This window comes from Melitaea cinxia, chromosome 10 (genome assembly GCF_905220565.1).
Source record: "Melitaea cinxia chromosome 10, ilMelCinx1.1, whole genome shotgun sequence".
In the NCBI taxonomy this organism is placed as follows: domain Eukaryota; kingdom Metazoa; phylum Arthropoda; class Insecta; order Lepidoptera; family Nymphalidae; genus Melitaea; species Melitaea cinxia.
The window spans coordinates 15,139,384-15,150,823 of NC_059403.1; the positions used below are offsets into that span (position 1 = coordinate 15,139,384).

The window sequence follows — 11,440 nt, forward strand, 5'->3', positions numbered from 1 at the left end:
ATACCTACATATAATGGAGGACATATAAATATACTACTAAAGATGGAACTACATTTATATATACTACTAAGTTATAATTGTTAATATTATAGCATATTTTAAAAAAAAAACACAAGATTCATGTTATCGAGTATTTATATTGTCCTAAATTCTAATTGTGTTTCCAGGTTAAATAAGGTTTTGAATGAGGAGGCTCACTCAAAGCTGTTTACAGATGTCGCTTTAAGCAACTGTACCTTGTTTACTTTTCGCGGCATTAAAGTGTTTGGCTAATAACGAGATAAACGAGATTTAAAGTGTGTATTGTTTTTAAAATGTACTCATTTATGACTGTGCCTCAACTAAAAGCCGAGCTTCGTAAAAGAAATGCAACAACTGCCGGTAAAAAAGCTGATTTGATTGAAAGGTAAACGCTTGAAATATTTGAGGTTATGAAGGTTTGTAAGCATTTTTTTTTGCTATAATGAACTAACTTTCCAATTTTTGTTACAGATTACGAACGTATGATCAAAACCAAAATTTTTGTGCTGACTGCGACATCCAAGAGGACCCTGCATACGTATGTCCACCTTCTGATACATTCAGAGACATAAATGCAGATACTCTTCTGCCAATGATCAGTAGACAGGCAATACAGGAATATTTTGTAAAGTAAGTACCCTTATTTAATTCCTAGCAATAACTAGTACCAGTAGTGGGCACCGGTCCGCGACTTCGTCCGTGTTTGTTTCGGTTTTTTAATAATCCTCTGGGAATTTTCTTTGGGAAGAATTCTCTGGAAAGATTAAGTTTTGTTCAAGCTAAGGTTTGTTTAGCTGTGATGTGTTGTAGAGATACCAAAGACTATTTTTTTAAACTGGTGCTTAACAACGTGCTTTTATGAGATAAAAAGTATCCTTTGGGCTTAGTACATCTCGAGGATCTATATATGTGCTATATTTCAAGAAGATTTGTATTGCGGTTGAGTGTGAACAGTCAAATAAAATAACAGAAAAGTTTTCCCATTTATAATATTAGTATAGACTAAATGTACAGGAGACAGTTTTGCCCACATAAATTAATTTATAAATAGAAAAATAAGTACTTATTTGACGAGAAATTTTGTTATATTAATTATGATTATTTTTTACAGATATAGTACCCAGCCTAAAGGGCTGCTCCTTTACGAATCTCGTCATCTTGTGACTGCCCGTTTTTCCAACGAAGGCAATTACACATATGTGCGAGGACAGTGTAAAGCCAGTATGAAGAAAGTTGCATATGTGATTGACGTATAGTTAAGCAAAGATGGAGTAATAGAAGAATGCCATTGTGATTGTGCTGTAGGAAGTGGTACTCAAGCAAGTTGCAAACATGTCTCTGTATTGTTGTTTGGTATACATGAAATGGTGCACAAGAAATCAATTAAACTGCATCAAACATGTACTGAAAAACTAATGACATTTAATAGACCAAGTAAAGTTTTTTATAACTCTCCCATAGCAGCTCATAATTTACCAAGCAAGAGGTTAAAATCCTGTAATTTTAAGCCCCTAAATGAGAGTGACGTAATGGAAAATTATCCACATTATGTGCGGAATTTGGTCATTGGGTATGGTGAAAGCTCAATGCCTCTACTGCAGACATATGAACCTGCAAATCCACATGGGATTGAATGGGATCACTACCCATATTTAGCAAAGACTCCACAAGATAATTTGCTTGAAAAGCTCCTGTTGAAAAATGTCACAAATGAAAAAATTCAAGTGTTGGAGAAGAATACCAGAGCTCAAAATGCCTCTGCTGAGTGGCATGAAATGAGATCATGCAGGATTACTGCTAGCATGTTTTATGTAGTGTGCCACAGTAAAACTTGCTCTAAAAGTTTATTGCAAAAAATTTTAGCACCAAAGACTGTGCATACTCGAGCAATGGTTCATGGTAAGATTCATGAAACAATTGCTATTGCGAAATATGAGGCCACCTACGGACTGTCAGTACAAGCATGTGGATTGTTTATTTCCTCTGAATGTCCCTTTCTTGCTGCTTCACCAGATGGCTTATTGGGAGAAGACACTATCATTGAAGTCAAGTGTCCATATACTGCAAGAAATTGTAAAATAACTGATGTCAGTGTGCCTTATTTAGAGAGATGTAATGGGCAGTTTCTTTTGAAAAAGAAACATCCTTATTATGCTCAGATACAAGGACAATTATATTGTTCAGGTCGGCAATATTGTAATTTTATTGTTTATACTTTTGAGGACTTGCAGGTAGTGTTTATTAACAGAGATGATCAATTTATTAATGAAATGTTAATTAATTTGATTAACTTTTATGTACATAGCTTAGAACCTGCTATTATAAATAAATACTTGTACAAAGACTATTTACAAATAATAAAAAAATGAGTCAAAATGTAGAATTTTATTTAATATTATTCATAATACTTTCTCTAAAATTACAGCACATAAAACATATAAAAAAGATTTTACTTGCTATTGGAACATAGCTATGGTCTAGTTAATTTTTTAAAATGTTGTACGATTTTGTTAACAATGAAATGTTAATGAATTTGATAACCTTTAAGGTACATAGCTTAGAACCTGCTATTATAAATAAACACTTACATAAAGACTATTTACAATTCATAAAAAAATCAGTCCAAATGTAGAATTTTATTTAATATTATTCATAATACTTTCACTAAAATTACAGCACATAAAACATATAAAAAAGATTTTACTTGCTATTGGAACATAGCTATGGTCTAGTTAATTTTTTAAAATGCTGTACGATTTTGTTAGCAATGAAATGTTAATTAATTTGATAACCTTTAAGGTACATAGCTTAGAACCTGCTATTATAAATAAACACTTACATAAAGACTATTTACAATTCATAAAAAAATCAGTCCAAATGTAGAATTTTATTTAATATTATTCATAATACTTTCCCTAAAATTACAGCACATAAAACATATAAAAAAGATTTTACTTGCTATTGGAACATAGCTATGGTCTAGTTCATTTTTTAAAATTTTGTATGTTTTTGTTAACCCTATAATTCTTTCTATATGAACCCTTTTATTTGCCAGTTCTCTATCTTTTATTACTGTCAGGCCAGGCAACTGAGATTTTCCTTTCAAAAATGTTGGAATCTTAACAGACACATTTTTGTCTGCAAACATGTCCTGTATAGTGAAACCTCTGTCAGCCAATATACTATCGCCGCTTTCGCATTTTTTAAGAAGTTCGCTTCGTTCCACTGCCTGCCGGTCACTTATTGATCCTGCATAAGCTTGGGAGCAATATGATAGAAGCCCACCAGGTGTTGCCCCAACTAATATTTTCAATGTGTTTGCATGTTTGTAGCTACTCCAAGATGCTTGCTGAGACTTTGGGTTCTTTGGTTTTTGAACTTTTATTTCGGTTCAATCTAATATTACTCTGAGAGTTGAATCATAATTTTTGAAACTTCTGGGCATATAATATTGGACTAATTCTTTTCTGGGCCAAATATCTAATTTTATCCACAATTGATAAATAAAGTTTACCCATGTGATAAAAATATTTGATACAGTACTTTGACTGACATTAAAAAACATACTAAGTTCAAAATTACATTTGTTTTGTCTTAATTTCATCAATGTTAAAAAAAACTGATCTTCTGCACTCAGATTTATCACAGAGCTGCCATAATACCTAATTTTGTGAACCATTGGGCTCAGAGTTGAGTACACTAACTGAAATTTTTTATATGATTCAAATCCTGTGTAAAACTTAATAAAGGTATCATTATTCTTATTCCTATTAATAGACCCATATAACACGGACGCGATAACTTGAGACCTGGGCCGATGACGTCATATTCAATGTACGGTGTGCAAAACAATGCGTCGTAGTTTTCATTTGAATTTTTCGTTTTGTGTTTTGGGAACGATAATAATAATTGATACATACTGTTGCCTTTTCAAATTAATAAAATAATTGAATGTAATTCAAACTAAGTAGCGGTTTTGTTTACTTTGGGTAACAATAGGTAATGACATTGTATTTTTGTAAAAGTTAAAAAAAATCGAAAAAGGTACCTCATAAAGACAAAGACAATGAACAATTAAATAAAACGCCTTTTAAATTTAATTTTTAATATTTATTAATCATTATCACTATAAAAAAACTTTTAAAGCAAGTGTCCGTGTTTGACTATGTAAAGTCTTTCCTCCGATCTTTTACAAAATTAATAAATAAACAACGAAATAACAAACAACAATAACAAAACAACTAACAAAAATTCAAACGAAACAACAAACAATTTTCAAAAATATCGAACGAGAGTCGAAGCGCGTATCCGTAACAAAGATGCTATCGGTACTGAGCGCGCAAGGCGAGTGCGGGACGCGGCGCGGGGACTCGGGACGGGGGTCTCATACCAGCGGAGTCTCAAGTTATCGCGTCCAAGTTATATGTGTGTTCATGGTCAACTTGAGTAGTTTTTGTATCAAATTCAGGTGCACTATGTGAACATGCTGCTGAAGTGGTTTCATTGTTCACTTCTTCTTCACGACCTATTGCCAGTGTAAGGTCTCTTTCAGTTTCTATAGTGACACTAGTATGAGATTCTTGAAATAGTTTCTTTATACATCTTCTCTCAAAACGATGCTGTCGTTCAAGGGCAGCTGGATTTTCTGGTTTTACCTTAGTAAAGCAGAAAACCGATGGAACAGCAGTCTTTTTAAGAAATTTGGCGAGTGGTTCATTACCTAAAATGATAAATCATAATATACTTTTGCATCTGAGTATTTGTCAGTTACGGGTATTGATTGAATTGCATAGAATAACTGTGTTGGATCACCTGTATATTTGCTTTTGCCATAATAATCCTCTTCTGTGAAATGTGCAGCACACAATCGTGCAGTATTACTTGTCTTAAAGTTTATAATACGTAACGCCGATTCCCATTGTTTTCTGCGCTTACTTTCCTTAGGAAATAAATGTACTCCTCTGTTTTTGCAGTTTAACGCACTACATTGAGGCATTTTAAAGTAAAATAGCAGAACTAAGCTGAAATAATTGCAAAAACCCATACGATTTGACAGCTGATACTGTCATAAAAGGTACAGTCGATTTTGCGCCACCTGTCGTGATAAAAAGCTAGTTTTTCTCCCCATTCCTGCCCTGAATGATTCCTAAACTTAGCTCTTGCCAATTCAAAAATAAAAAGTTAAAAAAGAAAAAATAAAAAATTAAAATTAATTTAAATAGAGGTAAAAGCTGAAATGTATAAGTTTACGTATATATTATGTATTATATACTAACATGTTTTATTTAACGTATTTATTTAAAGAAATTCGTTGTTGTATGCTCTTATACGTAAAATAAATTTATTTAAGTTCCATTCAAAAAAAAGCAAAAGCGAAAAAAAACGACCTATTTTTCATCTCAAGTATATTAAGATGTTTGCCGTGGGTATGAATGAGACAAATAGAAAACATTCGACGTGACGCACCTGTCAATGATGATTGTTTTGTGTATTATATATTTGTGTTCTGGTTGCAAACTTGAGATTAAAAGATAAGTTTATTTTAAGTTCAAGGTCGAAAAACTGAAATGATAAGTGAATTAATAGGAAAAATATCATTAAATTGGTTTTATTTACACCATTTATTTTGTGACAATATTTTGAATCACGTGACCTGTATTGAATTTTAATTGGTCATCGGTGAGCGTGCCCTGCGCGACGCGGAGGCGCAATAATAGTTCACCAAAATGCCGTCGGAATCTAAGCCTTTGTTGACAGCCCAAACAGAAAAACCAAATCATTATAAGTAATTATACTTTACCAATATATTTATAGTGAAATGTGATAGTGCTCGTCGTGTAGTTTCTTGTTATGTGCGTTTTATGTAGTTCGGCTATTTCGTTTCACAGATATCTGAAGGAATTCAGAGTAGAGCAGTGTCCGTCGTTTCTACAACACAAATGTACACAACATAGACCTTTCACATGTTTTCACTGGCATTTTAATAATCAGAGAAGAAGAAGACCCGTCCGGAAGAGGGATGGCACTTTCAATTATAGCGCAGACAACTACTGTACCAAATATAACGAAACGTCAGGGATATGCGAGGATGGAGACGAGTAAGTACATCGACGCTTTGTTTTGTTCTTTCGATCAATTTTTATAATTAACTTAGTATCGAGTTCGTAATTCCAGAACAATAATATGGTTACGATACATTTACTATGAATATTTACGATTAGAAAGCTAATGGTATATGAGAATAGGTTACATATATTTGTTTGGTTTAGTTACATAGAACCATTGTTCTTGTAGTAAAAAAGGAAAGTTATTGACAAACCCTTTTCAATGCTTATTATTTTGATATTGTAGTAAGGTATTCTTTTAGCAGTATTGAATATTGTATTTTTCCAAAATCTGATTTTTATTTATTGTTTTGTTTCAAATAAATCTTATTGAAACTAAGTTAACTTTTTAATTATAAGAAACTGTTTCCATTAAAATTGAAATATAATATTGTTTTAATTGGATTGGTGATTTATTATGGTACAAAAGTAATGTTTGCGTATTTAGAGCAATTGACAATATATTATATAAAACAGGATAAGAATTTCGATTTTATTATAGTTATGATAAAAAAAGATCAGTTGTGTTGGAAGAATATATTTTGTCTTTCATTTAAAATTTATAAAGTTATTTATAGATATATATGTATTTGTGTATGTATATATTCCTGTTACATAAATCTTTTGCACACCATCCCACACTCCCTATGTTAGTGAGGACTAACCCTCTGCCCCAAGATTGCCTGGAAGAGATCCCTGTATTAGCGATAAGGCCACTTGCGACAATTGATGCAACTTCTATTTTTTTTAAATATCATTTGTAATATTGTTAAAACTTTGCATAAGAGTGTGAAATTGTAAATAAATCCCACCCCACCGGCGTGATGGAGATGTTGCAGTTGTTTGTTGTGTATGTGAGAAACAATGATAAACCTGAATTTTTAGTATGTTTCGCTCTAGTCACATTTATTTTTATATCTAGATTTAATTTGCATTCTTTTCCTCAGGTGCCCGTACCTACACCGTACAGCAGGTGACACGGAGCGCAGGTATCACCTCCGCTATTACAAAACATGCATGTGTGTTCACGATACGGATGCTAGGGGCCTCTGTACAAAGAATGGGGCTCACTGTGCGTTTGCGCATGGAGCACCAGATCTTCGGCCCCCAGTCTTGGATATGAGGGAACTCCAAGCGCTGGAGAATCCTGACGGGACTGATGGCGATGCAGCGGCTCCTAATGCATTAGATAGAGAACGAAATTTAATGAATGAAGATCCAAAATGGCAAGGTACATATAAAACTTAATGTATAATAATAACAATACTTACAAAAGTTTTATAGTTGAACATATTTTTTGTATTGTAATCTCTTGTTAATCTTAATTAAAATTTGAAATTATTATATATGTTATACACATGAGTTCACGTTATTTTTGCGTAAGCTTGTGGAGGCCTATGTCCAGCAGTGGACTGTATAGGCTGTAATGATGATATATGTTATAATATTTATTTTAAAACCACACACTCTTTATTTCAGATACAAATTATGTATTGTCATCATATAAAACTGAACCATGTAAAAGACCACCTAGGTTATGTAGACAAGGCTACGCCTGCCCTCAATATCACAATAGCAAAGTGAGTTTTTTTAAATATATTTTTAGCACCTTTTACCTAATTAGATCAAGTAACCCATCAAAATAAATAAATTTAATTTAATAAAATGCTTATGATAACTTTGTGTCATATTTCCAGGATAAACGTAGATCTCCAAGGAAATATAAATACCGTAGTACGCCATGTCCTAATGTTAAACACGGCGAGGAATGGGGTGAACCCAGTAATTGTGAGGCAGGTGATGGATGTGGATACTGTCACACGCGCACCGAGCAACAGTTTCATCCTGAAATATATAAGTCTACTAAGTGCAATGATGTGCAACAGGCCGGCTACTGCCCCCGGGGACTGTTCTGTGCCTTCGCCCATGTTGAACGTAAATATAATATTTTATTAAAAATCTATAGTTGCTTTTAGAGGATGCTCGTGACATTTTTTGATGGATCTTCACAAAAAAATTAATGAAAACCTACCAATACCAGCTTACCACTATTTTATTTGTAGAGAAAATCCATTCCATTTTTTAATGTTGTATCATAAAAAAATAATAAATAAATAAATTATTTCAAAAATTAAAAAAAAACTTACGTGTGGACTACCCTTAACATTTAGGGGGATGAAATATGATAAATAGATATTGTTCGATTCTCATTATGCACAAAATTTTCATGAGAATCGGTCCAGCGATTTCTGAGGAGTTTAACTACAAACACCATGACACGAGAATTTTATATATTAGATATAGAGTTAAGTTTACCTATGTAATTTTCGTAGGAGTGCACTGCACTAGAGCTCTTTAGGCTGAGTCGTCTCTAGTTGCTTTCTATGTAAAATAAACACCTCACACTCGCTTATACTGTCATCAGTCAATATTGTATTTCGTTACCGCAGCGGAAGACCTGGGCGGCGCCCGCGAGCTGGCCGCGCCGCTGGAGTGCGGCACCAACCTGGCCGAGCTGCTGTCGTCCGCGCTGCCCGAGCGCAAGGACGCGCCGGCGCCCGAGCCGCACGCCAACGGCTCCGGCGACGGCTCCGAGTGCGCCTCCACGTCCTCCGCGGGCTCCAGCGCCGGCCGCGCGCCGCCCGCCGGCCCGCCGCCCGCCTGGCCGCCGCGCGCCACCTTCGACGCCACCGTGCTGCAGGAGGTGGTCGGCAACGCGCTCGACGACCTGCACCTGGACGACCCGCGCCACCTCGTGGCCTCGCTGGACCGCGACCTGTCGGACGGCGAGGGCCCGCTGGGCGGCTCGGCGCCCGTCAACATCCCCGCCGCGCGGCCCGCGCTGCGCGGCTTCAGCCCGCCGCCGGCCGGCTCGCCGCTGCCACCCTTCCTGCGCTACGCGCCCGGCGACCCCGAGCGCCTCTTCAACTCGCACATGAAGGCGGGCAGCTTCGGCGCGAGCGGCGCCGGCCCCTTCGAGTTCGGCGCCGCGTCGCCCGGCGCGGCCGGCGAGCTGGCGCGCCTGCGCGAGGAGGTGGTGGCGTCGCGCGCCGCCGCCGCGCGCTGGGACGAGCGCATCGCGCAGGCGCGCTCGGCGTGCGAGGCGTGGCAGCGCGAGTCGGACGAGGCCACGCGCAAGGCGGCGCTGGCGGAGCGGCAGCGCGACGAGGCGCGCGCGCAGGCGCTGGCGCTGAAGCGCGAGCTGGAGGCGGCGCGCGCGGCGCGGCGCGAGCTGCGCGGCCTGCCGCTGGCGGCGCTCAAGGCGCTGCGGGCGCAGGCGCGCGCCGAGCTGGAGGAGATCGAGAAGCTGCTGTACCTGGAGACGGCCACCAAGTGCATGGGCTGCGAGGAGCGGCCGCGCGCCGTCACGCTGGCGCCCTGCAACCACTACGTGCTGTGCGACGCGTGCGCCGCCACGGCCGACGAGTGCCCGTACTGCCAGACGCCCGTGGCGCGCCACCAGTGAGCCGACGACTGAGCTTTACTTTTTAATCGACCGTGTGATGATGTTTTCTACGCATGTTTATCTTTTTTATCGCGAGCTTTACGCCCGGTGGCGTAAATTACGTCTAAGATTGCGATCGTGTGGGTGACGGACCGCCTCCTCGGTAGCTCTCTACTCGTTTATATCGAACGAGGGGTCCGACTGAAGAGTCACGTTCTGAACTATCTACGATCGCTAAAATGTTTTCTTAATATTTTTATATATATACGTACGTTGACGTATAATATCGGATGATAATACCTATAACTTCATTTAGTGAAGAGCGATACTTATTCTGGTAAATCTATTGAATGACATTAAGTGCAGTATTATGATTTTCGTATTTACTGCCACACACGTTTGTATTCAATATTAAAAGATATCGCGATCCCTGTTACGTTGCATCGATACGACTACTATTGACATAAAATTAAACACTCGAGAAAAACGAATATTGATAGTATATATTAAGAAATGTTTACCTTTTTTTCTACTCTATAGTATATTTTAACGATAGAATGGCAAATTATGTGTAACCAAAATAAGAATCGTTTATATATTATCTAATAAGATATAGCTTCAGAATCTTTTTAATGATGTTATTACATATGGTGAAGGAATATACACACCAAAGCTAAGTGAGTATTGATAAATGAGCGTTTAAATACAGATGCATACATTTTTATATTTGTCTATTTAAAATATAGTGATTTCTAAATATTTTTCATAAATTGATACAATTTTACTATGAAATAGAGCATGATAATAACGAAGTAGGATCTTAACGGGTTAAATATGCTTTCGATAATCGATAACTTTCGTTCAATACGTGTGTATTAGTGGACTTGTTGCTTTTGTCATATTCACTTAACTAAAATAGTTCTTTACTAAAGCATATATTCGAAATCAATATTTAAAGACATTCTTAAATCAACATATTAGTAGGTGAAATTGTGTCAAAAGTACTGTACAACTGAGCAAAAAAAAATGTGATGGTAAGATTAAAGTATGCAAAATATAATCAGATACGTCGTAAATATGTGATTGTACAGTGATTTCAACACACACAGTGATGTACAACGTTAAAATATTCTGAATTTTTCAAATTCGATAAAGTGTTACAAATGTAGATGAAAATATAGATAAATCAAATAAAAATACTCATTATCTGACTAGCGTTCGGCTTAAAATTGACGACATTTATTTCAAAGTTCACAAAATCAGCTTCTTGTATCAGCATGAATTTATTTTTTACAAAATTATAACTTTAATATAAGTTCGAAAAAGTTCATAAAATATTAATGTTGATGCAAGCATTATTAAAATAGGATTAGATTTATTAACTTTGAAATATATGGAAGTGGTAGATTTAGTTTTATATTCAGAGTTTTTGCATGATCGTAGAAGATCTATATAAATGTGACTATTTAAATAACTATTCGCCTTTCAATCGAGTGTTGTTAGTTATTTTTAGATTTTCTAAACTTGAAATATGACAGCTTTCTTCGTTTGCACGTTACAATTTTATTGACTCCTGGACCAATATCAGTAGGCTATTCTTTTTGACATTTACTATTTAAAAAAACTGGTATTTTTCTAATATTAACTGTGGTTGGTATAAAATAAAAAAAAAAATAATAATTAAAAAAATCACTTCTTAAACTATATTTTGTCAATTTACGTTGAAAAAAAAACGTAGTTGAACCGTTTATTACCTAAATTGCCTAATCTGACCATTGCTTAAATATGTAAAAAAATATTATTTATTAAAATTATGTGCATATATATTTAAATCAATTTACCGACAGTTATACTTCATTTGCGTGTTTGT

The 11,440-nt window shown here is 36.2% G+C and overlaps 1 protein-coding gene and 1 long non-coding RNA gene across 2 annotated transcripts; both read left to right on the forward strand.

Moving 5' to 3' along the window:
• Positions 1-240: 240 nt before the first annotated feature.
• LOC123657128 lies at positions 241-565 on the forward strand. Its single transcript, XR_006743658.1, has 2 exons — positions 241-406; positions 493-565. It is a non-coding gene; the product is annotated as an uncharacterized LOC123657128 (long non-coding RNA).
• A 4,845-nt stretch (positions 566-5,410) lies between these two features.
• On the forward strand, positions 5,411-11,123 carry LOC123657108 (putative E3 ubiquitin-protein ligase UNKL). Its single transcript, XM_045592693.1, has 6 exons — positions 5,411-5,806; positions 5,910-6,119; positions 7,073-7,356; positions 7,605-7,705; positions 7,823-8,060; positions 8,576-11,123. The coding sequence occupies exons 1-6, from the start codon at positions 5,748-5,750 to the stop codon at positions 9,589-9,591; spliced, it is 1,908 nt and encodes a 635-aa protein (XP_045448649.1). The 5' UTR covers positions 5,411-5,747; the 3' UTR covers positions 9,592-11,123.
• The last annotated feature ends 317 nt before the right edge of the window (positions 11,124-11,440 follow it).